The 15,649-nt window shown below is 41.4% G+C and overlaps 1 protein-coding gene across 7 annotated transcripts in view; it reads right to left on the bottom strand.

Moving 5' to 3' along the window:
* Positions 1–15,649, bottom strand: part of HPSE2 (heparanase 2 (inactive)) — a 760,216-nt gene that overhangs the window by 129,353 nt on the left and 615,214 nt on the right. For all 7 annotated transcript variants that reach the window (XM_084995064.1, XM_021072270.2, XM_021072269.2 and 4 more), the window contains 2 exons: positions 6,811–6,917; positions 3,459–3,573 (listed from right to left, as the gene is read on the bottom strand). In XM_084995064.1, coding sequence (XP_084851190.1) covers positions 3,459–3,573; positions 6,811–6,917 — 222 coding nt within the window. The remainder of the gene's footprint in view (positions 1–3,458; positions 3,574–6,810; positions 6,918–15,649) is intronic.

A 15,649-nucleotide genomic window follows, 5' to 3' on the forward strand; every position in this document is an offset into this window, starting at 1 on the left:
TCTGGGAGGCAACCAAAACACAACTCACTAAGGCCCTAAACTCTTAACACTCTCAAAGATTTAATCGCAATGTAAAATCCACAAGTTTTTTACTGGCAGTGTTTGGATATCAACGGCACAACTCTCTGAAGTGGCAACCAATATGACTGTTAAGTCTGTCTCCATTACACATCCCATCCCAGGGGCTTGCTGACAAGGTCTGTCAGGTTGGTGCCCTGGTCTAGCCTAGTAAATTCTTTCCAGAAGACTTAGGACACACTCTCCCAGCTGCCAAGTTCTGTGCTCATAAGGTGAAGAATGTATTAATGCAAAGAAAGATAAAAAGACTGCCACCTTTTAAAGTGCTTTTACACACAGGTTTATTATTATTATTATTACTATTATTATTAGAGCTTGGTATTTCCATAAATACAGCTGCCCAGATCATTTGAGTCTTTGTGCTGAATCAGTAGGACTTGTTTTAATCTCCAATGAGCTTCTGCGCTGTGCTATACCTATCAACCGAGGTGTCCCGAGCTATGCTTTTAAAGGAAGTCACCTGCATTATCTCTCATTTGGGGAGGACAAAGCCATGAGAACTTGCATCTTTAACATACACATGGCCATGCAAAGGTACAGAGAGCTGATGTGCAATCTGGGTGTGTCCAACCCTAGAAATCAAACCTGTCCAGTCACCCAAAGACCATTTTTTTCCAGCCTACGTGTTCTTCTCTCCAGTTCCTCAAGATGCCCCTTTCCACCTCTGGACTCAATTCTGATGCAAACAGTGGCCTCAGACCGCAGCACAGACACCAAAGAGAGTGTGCAGGACACACAGCTCTTATTACCTGTCTAATCTTGGATAAGTTACTTAACATACACATGGCCATGCAAAGGTACAGAGAGCTGATATGCAACTAGAGAAACCCTAGTTTCTCTTCATCAAAATAAGTATAAATAATCATACTTATCTCACTAGACTTTCTTTAGAGCAATTATGACAAAGTGCATTTATCTTATTCATGTGCTTATATACTTTCCATTTTTCAGTACACTTCACTAGATGATAAGCTGCAAGAGGTCAGGGACCTCGTCGTTTTGGTTCATCCAGTGGCACGTTGCCAGGAACAGTGATCAGTATAAAGTACATGATCAGGAGGAGTAAATGAGATTTGAATGTGTGAAGGAAGGAATAAAGGTAAGAAGGAAAGACAGGAAAAAGGAAGGAAAGAGGGAAGGAAGGACAGAGCATTCAGAATATTATTGATGTGTGGTACATGAAAGTGGTCCCTAAATCAAATATTATTCACATTATTAAACATGTAACCAACATTTGATGCATTAATTTTACCAGGGTGATCTTTTTATTTATTTATGTATTTATGTATTTATTTATTTATTGTCTTTTTGCCTTTTCCAGGGCCACTCCTGCAGCATATGGACGCTCCTAGGCTAGGGATCGAATCGGAGCTATAGTCTCCAGCCTACACCATAGCCACAGCAATGCAGGATCCGAGCTGCGTCTGCAACCTACACCACAGCTCACAGCAACGCCGGATCCTTAACCCACTGAGCAAGGCCAGGGATCGAACCCGCAACCTCATGGTTCCTAGTCAGATTCGTTAACCACTGAGCCATGACAGGAACTCCCAGGGTGGTCTTTTTAAAATGTACGTTAGATCATGGTACTTCTCTGCGGAAAACACTCCAATGGCTTTTCATATTACTTACAATAAAAGTCATCCCATTCAGCTTCCAAAACTCTGTGTGCTCTGACCCAGGCTGGCCACAAGTCCAACCAGTCGCTCTTCCCTGCCAGCCCCCAGCATTTTGAGGTTCTTAACTTTCCTCAAACACACCAACTCTGTTCCTGCCTCGGAGCCTTTGCGTTAGTCCCTTCCTGCTCCTGAAAGCTCTTCTGCAAAATCTGTATGTCTGGGTCCTTCTTGTCACTGGGCTCTTGACTCACATGTTACCTTCTTAGAGAAGCCTTCCTGTGCACGCACTCTAGAGGAGCCCTCGCTGACCCCCTCTTATAGTATTCTATTATCTCCTTATCCAGTCATCCACTACTGGTCTCCTCCCCAGTGCCTGATGGTCAATAAATATTTACATTTGTGTGATATTTATTTGTTCAGTGCTTGCATTTCGATAGATGCTTTTCTAATTATTATTTTGTTTTATCATTACAAGTTTATGAGCTCAAAACAAACAACAAACAAAACCTTCTATGGTTCCAAACTGAAAATTCCCTCACCATCCCTCTGCAACCCACACAGTGAGAGGGAGGTATCCCGGCCCTGTGAATAAAAGCAACTGTGCCAGTCAGCTTTAACATTTGTGATTTATCTCAAGTCATGAACAATCAGGAATACAATAATTACTTAGTAGTCTAGAGGGATGCTTTTCAGACATGGAAATGGTGCTGTTGAGTGCTAAGATAGTCTGTGCTCTGGGCTTGGAGGCCACCTGGTTCAGGGCTGGGGTGATGAGAAGAATGCGAGGGTTGAAACGGGCAGAGGAAAGCAAATGGCAGGAACACTCACTGGTTCCAGTTGGGTTTGTTTACTGTGGAGTCCAGGGCAGCAGTAATTCTGTGGGAGAAGCACTGGACCAGAGCACAGGGACAGGTTCAAGGGCTGTCTGTACATGTCTCCTTCCCCCACAGGCTGGGCTATCAGTCCCTCTGTTACACGAGGTAGAACTGGATCATTGTGAAGAGGAATCCCAGCTCTGTTGTTCTGTGAGTTAATGAGAGGACTCTGACCTTTTACCATGACCAATACATCTGTGAGAAGGATAACCCATGTAATATTTCTGATAAGTACAGTTTTTCTGGACTAAGTGGGATTTCCTTGATTGGTCAGTGAAGACACTGGACAAACCCAGATCTCTGCTTTGACCATTCTTCTTTAGCCTTCCCTTTCCTTTGCTTTCCTAGAGAAGGTGATGCCCTCGGCAAGTCCCCTCATTATTACACAGGGATCAACACCTAGTCTAAGTGCACTTCAGCCACTCTCCAAGGGATGGGTTCCCACTGTATCTGATCTTGGCCAACACTCTCCCATCTGCTTTCAACATGTTGCATCTGACATTAACTAATGTCTCCTATTAGCATTAAAAGGAAACAATCTGGAAAAATTCACTCTCAAGCAGAGTTCAAACGGGCCACTAGTAGATGTGGAATCTCAACTGCACAAGGTTTGTTAAAATAATGGCAGTAAATAAATATATAAGTATATATAAATGTATATATGTGTATATGCATAAATGCATATGTACATACACGTATACATATTGGGGTATATGTGGAAAGTGAAGCCAAGAGTCTGTAAAATGAGTTAAGAATGCTTCTATCCGATTTATGAAATTAACTGGTAACAGAAGGAGGAGAAAAGTTCTCCCAGTGTGGAACAAAGCATGATCAAAAGAACTGAAGAACACAGAAAAGGAGTTGGGAATCTTTATCTCACACTTACCGGTAATGGGTTAAAATTCTGGTCCACGAGGTGATTGTATCCGTGGTCAAAAAATGAGTGCCGTATCACAACATCAATGCCCTGATTGGCCAGCATTCCTAAAGTGTTCAACCATCTAAATAGCAGGAGGAAAAAAGCTACATCAATACATTTAAAAGTGGCATATGGCAAGCTCTATAGAAATTGGCTAACATACACACCAACCCCCCAACACCCATCAAATTTACTTAGTACTTTAAAGGAGATTATTTTAAGCAGGAATGTACAGATGGAAGAAATTTTAGAGATTATCAAACCCAACCTCTTCGTTTTGTAAGAAAATAAACAGAGGTCCAGGGGAGTAAAATGAATTGCCCTTGGTCATAAAATAACTTGTTGCTAAAGATTTACCTCTTATTCCTATAATACTAACAAATAAAGTGAATACCCTAAATACCCATTTGTAAGCCTAAAGTCATCCCCCTTGACCACAGGACACACAATCACAGAAGCACCCTCGCTATATTTTCTATCATTCAAACTCCCCTGCTTGCACCTATTTACCATACACGTACTTTTCATGGGACTCTTACCCACATACTCTTATGGCCTGTGCAAGAGTGGTCCAGTCATTTGCATCCCTAATATACCACTGTTAGTAGTTAATGCAGTAAGAATTTCCCTTGGCACTATAACTATACGGGGGTTGGAGTATGTTACCAGCATACACATGCTTCAATGGCGGACCAGCATTGTTCACACTTATCACATATCCCATCACTCCATACTCTCCAGGGCATGCTGTCCTTCAAAAATACTGCCCTCCTGGTTCTTCCAACACCCACTGCTAACTCTGTCTTCATCCTTCATCATTTACACATTTAATTCATTTATTCATTTGTGAATTGATTTCTCTTCTTTCTTTGTATTCTTCTGAAACATAGGGATATGTTTGTTTGTTTTTGTTTTTCAGGGCTGCACCTGTGGCATATGGAAGTTCCCAGGCTAGGGGTCAAATCTGAGCTGCAGCTGCTGGCCTACGCCACAGCCACAGCAATGTGGGATCCGAGCTGCACCTGTGACCTATACCACAACTCAAGGCGACGCTGGATCCTTAACCTACTTATCGAGGCCAGGGATCAAACCTGCATCCTCGTGGATACTAGCTGGATTCTTAATCTGCTGAGCCACAGTGGGAACTCCTAGGAAAACTGTAATTGTACTAATATATGTGTAAGAATGTGACTTGGAGCTTCAGTCTTTTCAGCATAAAGATAAGGCATTTCACAATTTTTCCTGAGCATATGTCGTTTGGCTTCACTTATTAAAACATCTATGTGACGATGTGAGTCATTTGTAAAGCACTGGTATGTAACTCACTGTATATACACATTTGTACACATTTATAAGACCTCTACAGAGCCTAGCACAGCAATTTTTAAAGAATATATACTCTACAAATAAATATTAATTGGTAAATCTGGGTTTGTTTGGGGGGGTTTTTTGCTAGTATATGGGGAGTTTTTGAAGGAACTCTAAAATGAGAGGGGAGAATATACATCAGCCTCATCAAACCCTTATCCTATTTGCACATCCAGGGTCTGGGCCATTTAACAATGACCACAACCAAAGCCCCTGCTTCCCAATGGCCTTTCTGAGTAGAAGGGTTAGTTCTGGAGTTATCCTCACCTTCCTCTTATAATAATAAATCTCCTGATGCAGGGAAATAAATGGTGTTCCAGGTGTCCCTTTTGTGCTTAAGTAGAGATGACTGGCATATCTCATCAAGGATGCTTCTACAGCCACTTTTTTCCATCTACAAAATTTTATTGAATATCTACTACATGGCAGACACTATTAGGTGCTGGAGACACAGCAATATGCCAAGGGTGTATCTGTAGTGCATCAAAGATTCTCAAAGCCCTGACTGGAAGAAACACCCTTGAATACTTGGCAGTGGAGAATTCTAATTTGTGCATGCATGTGTACGTGTCCTGGTAAGCTTCTATTTATGCCATATTCTGAAAAAGGGTTGCAAGTTGCTTTCTTTCCAATTCTTTGCTAGACTTCTGAAGCTTCCTGGAATGCTTTACATTCTTTTTTTCCCCCCAGGAAACAATTTATGCCCTGTGGAGAACTGGATTCAGAGGGAATGTATCTGGGTACTGCCAGTGGAGTTGAGAGTAAATGGGTGATAAAGAAGTAAAAGAGAAGACTAGAAGGAGAATGAGCTGGTTCATTTGATCTGTGTCAAGCAGGCATTGGACATCTGAACTACAACCAAAATTTTAAACAATTAAGTTATCTATGTTTGCAAAGTGACTGCAGAGATCTATGGATATTTGGCTGATGCTCATGAAAAGGCAGATCTCTCTCAATGAAGGCCTGGGTGTTTTTCATTTCACATCAGTCTCTAAAGGGAAGAATACTCACGAAAACACTCAGTACAAGCGGGCTGCTTGCTGGGCCCTGAGTAGAGTCCTTCTACAATGGCTGAGCAAAGGCCATTCATCTTCTGACTCAAGGAGCCTCCTGTAGTGCCGACTGCCATCCTGGCTTCTCACAGTAGAACCAGGTGAGGAGAATATTTTTGAAAGAAGACCCTCAGCAACACTGTATCTAATGCTGATTCACTTCCATTTCCTTCCTCTGAAGGAGGCTCACTAAATAACCCTCTATGCCACACCATGTGAGGAGACAGGGCTGGAAAACTCTAGGCATCATTTTGTAGCACACTGACTCATCCTTTTTTCATCTGCATCTTTCAGGATTCCATCTGTGAACACCATCTACAGGACAGCCTGACTTGTCCTTCACAACTGTATTAGAGAAGCTGCCTTAATGGAGAGGAACTATAGCTGTATAATTAAGAGCGGCTGTTGGTAGCAAAAAAAATGTGTAGTTGGGGGCAGGGAGGCAGTTCTTAGGAGAACTTTGCTCAGACAAAAAAACAGGACCACAGACTAGATGGGATCAGGAATAGGTCACTTGGTTAGTCTGCAGTCCTGAGGGGTTTGTCTGTGTCACATGTCTTAATCTTATCTCTCTCCCAGGACTGTGGTGGAAATTAGATGAGAAAATGTATGTTATCTATATTGAGTTTTATACTGTAGACATAAAGTAAAGCCCTTATTACTATCACGATTATTACCACTATTATTATTTTTGTTTTAATGTCTATAACTGAGAGCTGAGTATCTAGACAAGTCCCTAACTATTTGCTGAATGGTTACTGTAACATTTAAAAATAAATGGATGAAGAATTTCCAATGGGAAACAAACCTCCACCCCACGCAAAGAGCAGAATAATGAGCAATTTCACTGTCCTTCTTTCCTCAAAGCCCTTGTGAGTGAAATTGCAAGTGTTACTCACAAGAATCCTGCAGCATAGGAATCTGATAGATTGTTTGTGCCTCCAGCTGAGGTTGTCACCACACCTTCAAGCCAAATCTTCTTTCCTGGGGTATATGTGTTAACTACCTGTTCACACAACAAAAGCAGAAGGACATCATGAGACTTTTTTTTTTTTTTTTTGTCTTTTTGCTATTTCTTTGGGCCGCTCCCGCGGCACATGGAGGTTCCCAGGCTAGGGGTCGAATTGGAGTTGTAGCCACTGGCCTACGCCAGAGCCACAGCAACAGGGGATCCGAGCCACGTCTGCAACCTACACCACAGCTCACGGCAATGCCGGATCATTAACCCACTGAGCAAGGGCAGGGACCGAACCTGCAACCTCATGGTTCCTAGTCAGATTCGTTAACCACTGCGCCACGACAGGAACTCCATCATGAGATTTTTAAAAGCTGTTCCTAAATGAGAAGGGACATACTTTTTTGTCCTTTTTAGGGCTGCACCCGAGGCATATGGAGGTTCCCAGGCCAGGGGTCAAATTGGAGCTGCAGCTGTCGGCTTACACCATAGCCATAGCGATGCCAGATCCAAGCCACATCTCCAACCCACACCATAGCTGACAGCAAGGCCAGATCCTTTAACCCACTGTGTGAGGCCAGGGAGTGAAGCCTCGTTCTCATGGATACTAGTCAGGTTTGTTATCACTGAGCCACAACGCGAACTCTGGAACATATATTTTCTTAAGAAAATTCCTCTGATGCTCTGTTTCCAGGCCACCATGGACTATGCTTTTTTCCTGATGATGCACCCCAAACAGAGAGCTGGCACACACACACACAAAAGCAGTAACACTGATACATGTCCACTCAAAGAAATGATCATTTTTTCCCGAGTAACAATGTGAAAGGAGAAGAAGAACGTAAGTTGAGTTTTAACACCCTTCAATAGAAGATACAGGCCATATAATGTTTCCATAATAGCAAATATTGAGAAGTAAATTTTCTTAATATTCTGTTATGGCACATCCATGGATGAGTGCACTGTCCATGCATTTGCAGTTGTGAATCATGAGAGGGCAGAGATCAATGTTTGAGAGAGGTATATTATAATTACCAAGGCAGGTATGTATATGTATATTGCAACAACACTTGTTGCAATTAATTGCAGTAAGTGTGAAAAGAAAAATCACTGACTCGCAGGTGAAAGATCCTACACAGGGAGCTGCCTCCTAAGCAGAAACAAAGCCCTTTGTCAAAAGGTGGCCCTCTGAAATTTTGAAATGTCCCAGTCTCTGATTCACAAGTTGGAGACTGGCCCAACTATCTAGATTTGGGCTCAGATTCTCTGGAAAGCAATCTGGCAGTACTTAGGGATAATGTATGCTGGGTAGTCTCTGAAAACAGAGCCTGAGACAAAGGCTTGTCTATAGGTAGTTCATTTAGGAAGCAATAACAGGGAGTAGGAATGAGGAACTGGGGACTGAAAAAGGGAAGGAGAGAAAAGTAGTACAAGGATGAGTTGCTGGCAACCACTTCTGGCAACTTATATTCAATTCCATAGGGATCTCGGTAAGAGCTCTAAGAACTCTGTCTCGGAACACAATTCCCCCAGGTTGCAGGGTGTAGGGGGGAGGATGGAGGGGGACCAGAAGCATTTACCCCTTGGCTCCTATCTTCCAAAAGTCAAGGGCAGCCTTGTGGCTGTTATTACCCCATTTCATTGTGCAGGAATGAGTGCTGAGCAGATTCCTCACATTCCACCCTCTGCCTTAGAGAAGTCCCAGAGCAGGAAAGGAGAGGTCCTGCTGCCCCAGCACCGAGCTGGCTGCAGCCCTGTCCGTGCACTGCCGAGCTCTGGTCTCTGCAGGGATGGCTAGGAGAGGAGGTGAGATGAGAGGATGCTAGTTATATACAAGAGGGACTGGATAGAGACAATCATATTTCAGTCCTACAGCCCACCAATGCCTCTCCTGCACATACAGATCAAAGTAATTCTGCCTCAGGTCTCTAAGGGAACAACTATGAGGATATTCGCTATGTCACTGTGGCAGGTGTCTATTGCTAGAGGAATGAAAATGTAAAATGTGGGGGATACATACCACAAAATGTTATGCTGCAGTTAGAGCAATACAGTCAATGTAAATCCAGCAACATAAATAGGCCTTAAAGAATTAGTGGCGAGTTTTTAAAAATTAGAAACAGAATGAGATTTATGATACAATATTATTTATGTAATTACTCATTCATACCCAATAACACTAAATAGAGTATAAAGATATATTTCTCTTAAGGACATATATCAAGGAAGGCATGTATAAGAGGGTGGTGAATGTGAATAGGGATTAGAGATGAAGGTGAAAGTTAAAACAAAAAGGAGGCTTTGCATGAACTGATGATAACAGTTTGCTATAGTTGCGGAATGTAATTTTAAATTAATTCTCTCTACTTCAGCTCTGAAAAAAAGAACAAAATATATGTGGGATGTAATATATATGCCATAACTTTCCTTCTCCCAAACCCATAGGTAGACATCAGCAAGCAACCATATTCCTTTTTTCATCTCTCCCTAGGTACAGCTCTTAGCTCTCTCTCTCTCCATCAACTAGAGAATATGCATTATTTGAGACATATTTTAAAATCAGAGTTGGCAAAGTACTTGATCCTTTTAGCTAAAAGTTGTAAATATATTTCAAAAATTTGAGATGCAAGTATGAATTGTGATCAAGAATGGAAGAAAGACCCCGAAACTTAATGGTGGAAGTCAAAATGGAATGTGTTAAAGATTAAATAAAAATCCCTCCTTTACCCAGAAAAAGGGTCCTCTCTTTTTTCTCTCAGAGTGCCCAACTCAAGCAGAGTTGGAAATAGTACAAGTAAGAAAGTGAACAAAACACCCTAAATGATCAGAAGACAGAATCGCAGGATGAAATTAAAGGCCTAGAGTGATGAGTCCTCTTAAAACATCTGTGCTTTTGATAAACTTTGCGCTTCCCTTATCACTAACTAGAACTGAGGAATATATTTGTGTTTTTCTTTTTTGCCTTTAGCTTCCAAGATATTCAGAGTTTAACTTTTGCTCAAAGACAGATACAAAAATGAGGCAGTTGGAGAAAGGTGTTTCGTTTAAACAAAACAAAATAAAACAAAACAAAAAAGTAAATGCTATTAAGATGATGGACCTTGAAATCATTAAGCTAAGTGAAAGAAGCCAGACACAAAAGGCCACATATTTTATTCTTTCATTTATATGAAATGTCCAGAATAGGCAAATCCATGGAGACAGAAAGTAGATTAACGGCTTTTTTAGGATTGGAGAAAGGAAGGGAGAATGATGTGGCGGGTGGGGAGTAGGAAGACGGAGAGTGAATATAAATAGGTATGGGGTTTCTTTGGGGGGTAATGAACACATTCTAAAATAAAATAGTGGTTGGTGATGGTTTCACAATTCTATGAATATACTTAAAGCAGCTGAATTTCACACTTTTAAAGGGTGAGTCTTATAGTGTGTGAATTACATCTCAATAAAGCTCTGTGTGTGTGAGTGTGTGTGTGTGTGTGTGTGTGTATCAGCAAAAGGAGTGGCAGACTGTAATAGGCAGATAACCAATGTGGAAAGAAGAATGTGCCCTGGAAATGTGGGGATCGATCAACCACATAGCAGCTGTGAGACTTTAGGTTCAACCTTACCTTGGACTTCAATTTCTTCACCAACATGTAAAGCCACAAATTTGGAGTAGAGAAATCTCAGCCCTTTCCAAATATGAAATGTGTTAAAATTATTAGTACTTTGTAATGCTTGCTCATGTTCTCCAAAGGTCAAGAGTATCTTTGATTATGGAAATTAAAATTACATAAACAACAAATATAGGAGACAGAAAAAAAGCCAGAGCTGGTCACCTCAGAAATAAAGATCTGGGCTAGAGATAAACAGTGAGAGTACAGGAGTAGGTGAAATTACCGAAGGGGACTATATAAAAATGAGACTAAAAAAGGTCTAAAGATGTGCATCCAAAAACATTAAGGCATTATCAAATGAATTTATTCATTCACTCAACAAATATTTATTGAGCACCTGCTATACACCAAGCAGAGCTCTAGCAGCAGATGGTGAATGAAAGAGATGTCTCTGTTCTCACTGGCTTATATTTTAGTCAAAGTGAGAAGACTGACAAGAAACACATAAACATACATTTAGAAATAAAAAATACTAGGAGGAAAATGTAACAGAGTAATCTGACAGAAAGTGCCTTGGCAGGAGCGGAAGGTCGATACTCTAGATAGTGGTCAGGAAAGGCCCCTCTAGCTCTTTTGAACGAGGACTTGATTCCAGTATGGTTGGATTTATAAAGTACTGTGTACACAGGACTTAGCAAGGATGTAGACACTGTATAAACAAAATTCATCTGAATTCTCTTCTGACTTGCAGGAAGATCTGGAAGGAAACAATCCAGAACTTCTTGTTCTCTGTGGAGCAGCACAGATTAGTGTTTGGAGGCATGAAAGGTGCGGTATCTGAGCAGAGGCCTGAGTGAAGAGGGAGACGGCTCTTTGATGGATCTGAAGGAGCAGCATGTGGAAAGAGGACCTGAGGGAGAAACAGGACTGCTGTTTGTAGAACCAGAGGAAGACCATCTGGAGTGTAGTGAGTAAGGGAAGGAAAGATTTAAAAAACAAGTCAGAGAAGAAAGGAGTATTTCTTACTCCCAGTGTGATGGAAAGCTATTGGAGGGATCTAAGCTTCAATTTCTTCACCTGTGTTGCGTAATACCTGACAGGGTTGTGGTTAAGATCCCCAGCACAAGTCAAAGGATACATAAAATTAGGCCAATCACAGGAAACTCCTGAGAGGTAGCCGGAAGCGGCACAGATGTAGCAGGTAAGGATTCATGTGGTGATGAATTCAGAGGAACTAATGCCAAATATAGCTACAGTTTGGTGGTGGGATTATGAACTACCATTTATGATCTAAAAAAACAAGTCCAGAAATCTATGTAATACATCCTAGAAACTCTGAACTATCAGCTCTTTGAGAGCAGAGATCTCGTTCTGTTTGCTTTCTATTTACTTCCCAGCAGAGTGTCTGGCACAGAGTAAATGTTTAACGGTATATTGCCATCTCGAGTCACACCAAGAAGTCAGTATGATTCCAAACCTACCAATGCACAAGCTCCTAGGAAACTGCCATCCTTTAAAGAAGTTATATGATCTAAGAAAGGGCAACTACACTGGTGAAAAAATTGGAAGCAATATGCTGATTGCAAAAACAACCTTTGAGATCATGAAATATAAAGGCGTATGATGAAAACCTACAACAGCATGAAAGATCCAGAAAGAGCAACTCGGGTCTATCTGCTAAAGCTCAGCTTATCAGGCCTGGGGTTTGCCCTTTAAATTTTGAAAGATGGAAATTTTAGAGGAGGAAAGGTAATTTATATCTGGAGCCCAATAATCCCAGAGGTGGGAAAGGCAAATCACCATCCGGTGTAATTTGGATACCCAGGGTTTTATGCCATATCAAGCTCACCATAACGTCCAGATGTTAAAGATAAGGAGACAATCATGTGTGTATCTACCACTGATTCTATGAGGATATTTTTCACGAGTTCTTAGTTGGAAGGTGGCATGCCCAACTCAGAACAGCAATTTGTATGAGATGGGTATAGTATTTCAAAAGGAGTTCAAAGTCCAGGTCCTAAATGAGGACTTGATTCCCCAAAATGGTTGGATTTATAAATTATTATGTACACAGGACTCTGCGAGGACACAGACACTTTGTAAATAAAGTTTATCTCACTTCTCTTCTGACTTGCAGGTAGATTTGGAATGAAACAATCTAAAACTTCTTATAATTGGTGATGCAGCATGGATTAGCGGTTAGGGGCATGGACTATGCACACAGATTGCCTGTGTTTGAATCCTTGTTTTATTACTGACTTACTGTTTGACTTCTCTGTGCCTGAATTTCCTCAGCTCTAAAATTGGGATAGTAAGGGAGAATTTTCTGATATTTAAGTGACCTAATATTTGTCAAACACTTGGAAAGGTGTCTAGCATATGGTAAGCTCTTAAAGTAAACCAAATGCTACCTAGACCACTCTCCTTGTCCAAAGCACAGGAGATTGTTTGGATGGATCTAACACTGGAGTTGGTTGCTTTTCTTTTGGATATGGTAGGTAACAGACCAGATGTATGCTAAGTAGCAAACAAAGGCCTCTTTAGAATTTAAAATGCACAAGGAAAACTTCCGTTAACATAATTAGCATTCTGAGTAGTTCACACAGCACAGGAATTCCTGTCCTTTCCTAGAGAAGCCACAAGGACACACACACGCACACAAAGAAGGTAGGACTTTTTTTTTTTAAGAACTTTGACACAAAACCAAGCCAGTTATATGAAATGTAACGTGAGGGAGAGATTCCTAGAAAGTATTAATGTTAAATGTTCTGGGAGTAGCTGGTATGAAGCAACAAGGGTTTTCTGACCATTTATCCTTTGGGACATGGTAAGAGGCTTTATGAATTGTGTGTCTACCAGAAGCAGAGAAGACCAGACCGTTATGGTGACATGTGGGGGAGGTACTGAGGCTGGGTGCTGTTGGGACTGGAACGGAAATCAGTATGGGCAGAAGAGGAGAGGAAAAAAAATCAGGAAAAGCATATGGAACCAGCTGCAAAATTCCCTTAGAAAGTGAAACTAAGAAACTGAGGGCTACAGTTCAACACTGCGGTTTTCTGAGTAAATATGATTCCCCCCTGTGCTGGAAGAGAGAAAATTGGAGGACTGGAAAGAACAAGGTACAGTTCTTGGTGAGAAATGATGTACCAACGAAGGTTATTCTAAGGAACATGTAGTCTGTGAAGGGAGAAACACAGATGCTGAGGTCACTGAAGTGAAGGGGGAGGGGAGTTGAGTGGATGGCGCCTTTCAAAAGTTCCATCCCCAGCAGACTTCAGCCCTTGGCCCACGTGGACAAGGGAGTTTGGAGACACCCACAGAACAGCTCAGCAAGCTGCCAGTGCTTGGAATCCTTGGACCTGTGGAGGGCAGAGTGCTATGAAGGGAAACTCTCAAGCCCCCTTCCCTCACATTTCAGGGGTTGAGGACATCAGGATTGCTTTGTGTGGCTATATTGAGAAAGGAGGGGTGAGAGAAACAGCACTGATTTTTCATTGTTTTATTTCTCCTTCCATTTTGAATTTTTTTTTTTCCTAAGAAAAAACAGTAAAAATAGGAAAATAACCACTTTTGCGGCCCATTTTCAGATCAGGGCTTCCTTTTCCTGTTTTTCCAAAACTGTGATCTACATCTTCAAAAAGGACTCCCGAGAACCTGGTTTCAGCCACTGGCTGTGCAAGTGACAGTAGTCTTGTAGCAGCAGACATGTTGTTTATGGTTATCCAAACCCAACACCTTCCTTAATGAGAAAGGAAGCAATAAAACAGGAATAGTGGACAGCCCAGCTGGGCTAATCAGCCCTGGCAGGAGGCCCACCCTCCAAAAGAAGCTGGAGTCTATTAATTCCAGCATCTCATCTAGTTGGAAATCAAGCTTCCTCAGGACTTCAGGAAGAGCAGTAGCTCTTAAAGCAACCAGAACTGGTCCCCTATGTCACTGGTTAGAAGGAGCTGAATAGCTTCAGGGAGCTTCTTAAACCTTACCCACGCACATAACTTTTCTTGGAGTGCTCCTGCCTTGTACCGTATTGTATTTAAAGGAAGTCCAGGTGAGAGCTCAGCAGTGTTCCAACTTTCCTTTTCATCCTTCTTGTGTTTTTGACTCTAAGTTCCCTATGTTAGAAGAGGAGAGCAAACCATTCTAACTTCTCCTTTCTCACTGCTCCATCCTGAGTTCTGGATCTTAGCATTTCTCCCTTGGTCTTCTTGTAAGTCTATCTTTCTCAAGCCTACTCTCTGCATTGCTCCGTTTATTAACTTGACAAGTTTCTCTCTAGCTTTAGGACCTCTATGGCTCCCTATACCAGGAACAGACCTCAATCATGTGCTCACAGAGAGGTCTGTGTGATTAGCTGGCAGATGTGCTGAGTGACTTGTTTCAGCTAATATGGAAAGCAGTGATTTGGGGAATGACTTATTTTTTTAAAAAGTAAATTTAAAATTATCACAGTAACATTCTTCTCATTCACTGGAATTATGAAATGTTTCCTTAACTTGGAAAAAAAAAATCTAAGAAGCCAATAAACTACACACAGCCTATATATAGACTATTTAACCCACTTACCCATGGGAGTATATTAAACATGGAGAAATGGTGGTGAGAGCCACCAATTCATGGGACTTGATGCCAACTGCTTTATTTAACTTGGTATCTGAGGCCCTTCATAACCACCCCTTAGCTACTTCTTCTCCCTTCTGCACAAGACCTATGGTTCACCACACAGAATGGACTCACCACCAGTCAACCACCTGATCTTCTTTTAGGTTTTTACTGATCACCTTCTCCCTCACCCACTCCCCACCCATGTTGTCTGAAATTTTTTTTTTTTTTTATGGCTTATATCAAATGTTATCTCCTCTGTGAAACTTTCCTTAAAACTTCAGGATATTAATTCTTTCCTCTGTCCTCCGAAGTTCTTTGAACCTGGCTTTATCCTTGACCTTATTACCCTGAGTTGTAATTTTTTTGTTTGCCTATGCCTCCTACACTATAAGCAGCTTAAGAAAGCTACATTTTTTCCTTTTTGTACATCCTATAGAATGCTTGAAGTCACTTTGCTTATTAAATACTTGTTAAATAAGACGACAATGCAATAGTTTGTTAATAAGCGAGAGAGATAATATTTTACCAATGGAAAGGCTGAGTATCAGAGAAGATAACTAATAACCTCAGAACCATAAGAGCAAA

The sequence above is a fragment of the Sus scrofa genome, chromosome 14 (assembly GCF_054392235.1).
Source record: "Sus scrofa isolate SSC_HxYL_T2T_F1_AM1 chromosome 14, Sscrofa_HxYL_maternal_Yorkshire_Landrace_v2.0, whole genome shotgun sequence".
Classification (NCBI taxonomy): domain Eukaryota; kingdom Metazoa; phylum Chordata; class Mammalia; order Artiodactyla; family Suidae; genus Sus; species Sus scrofa.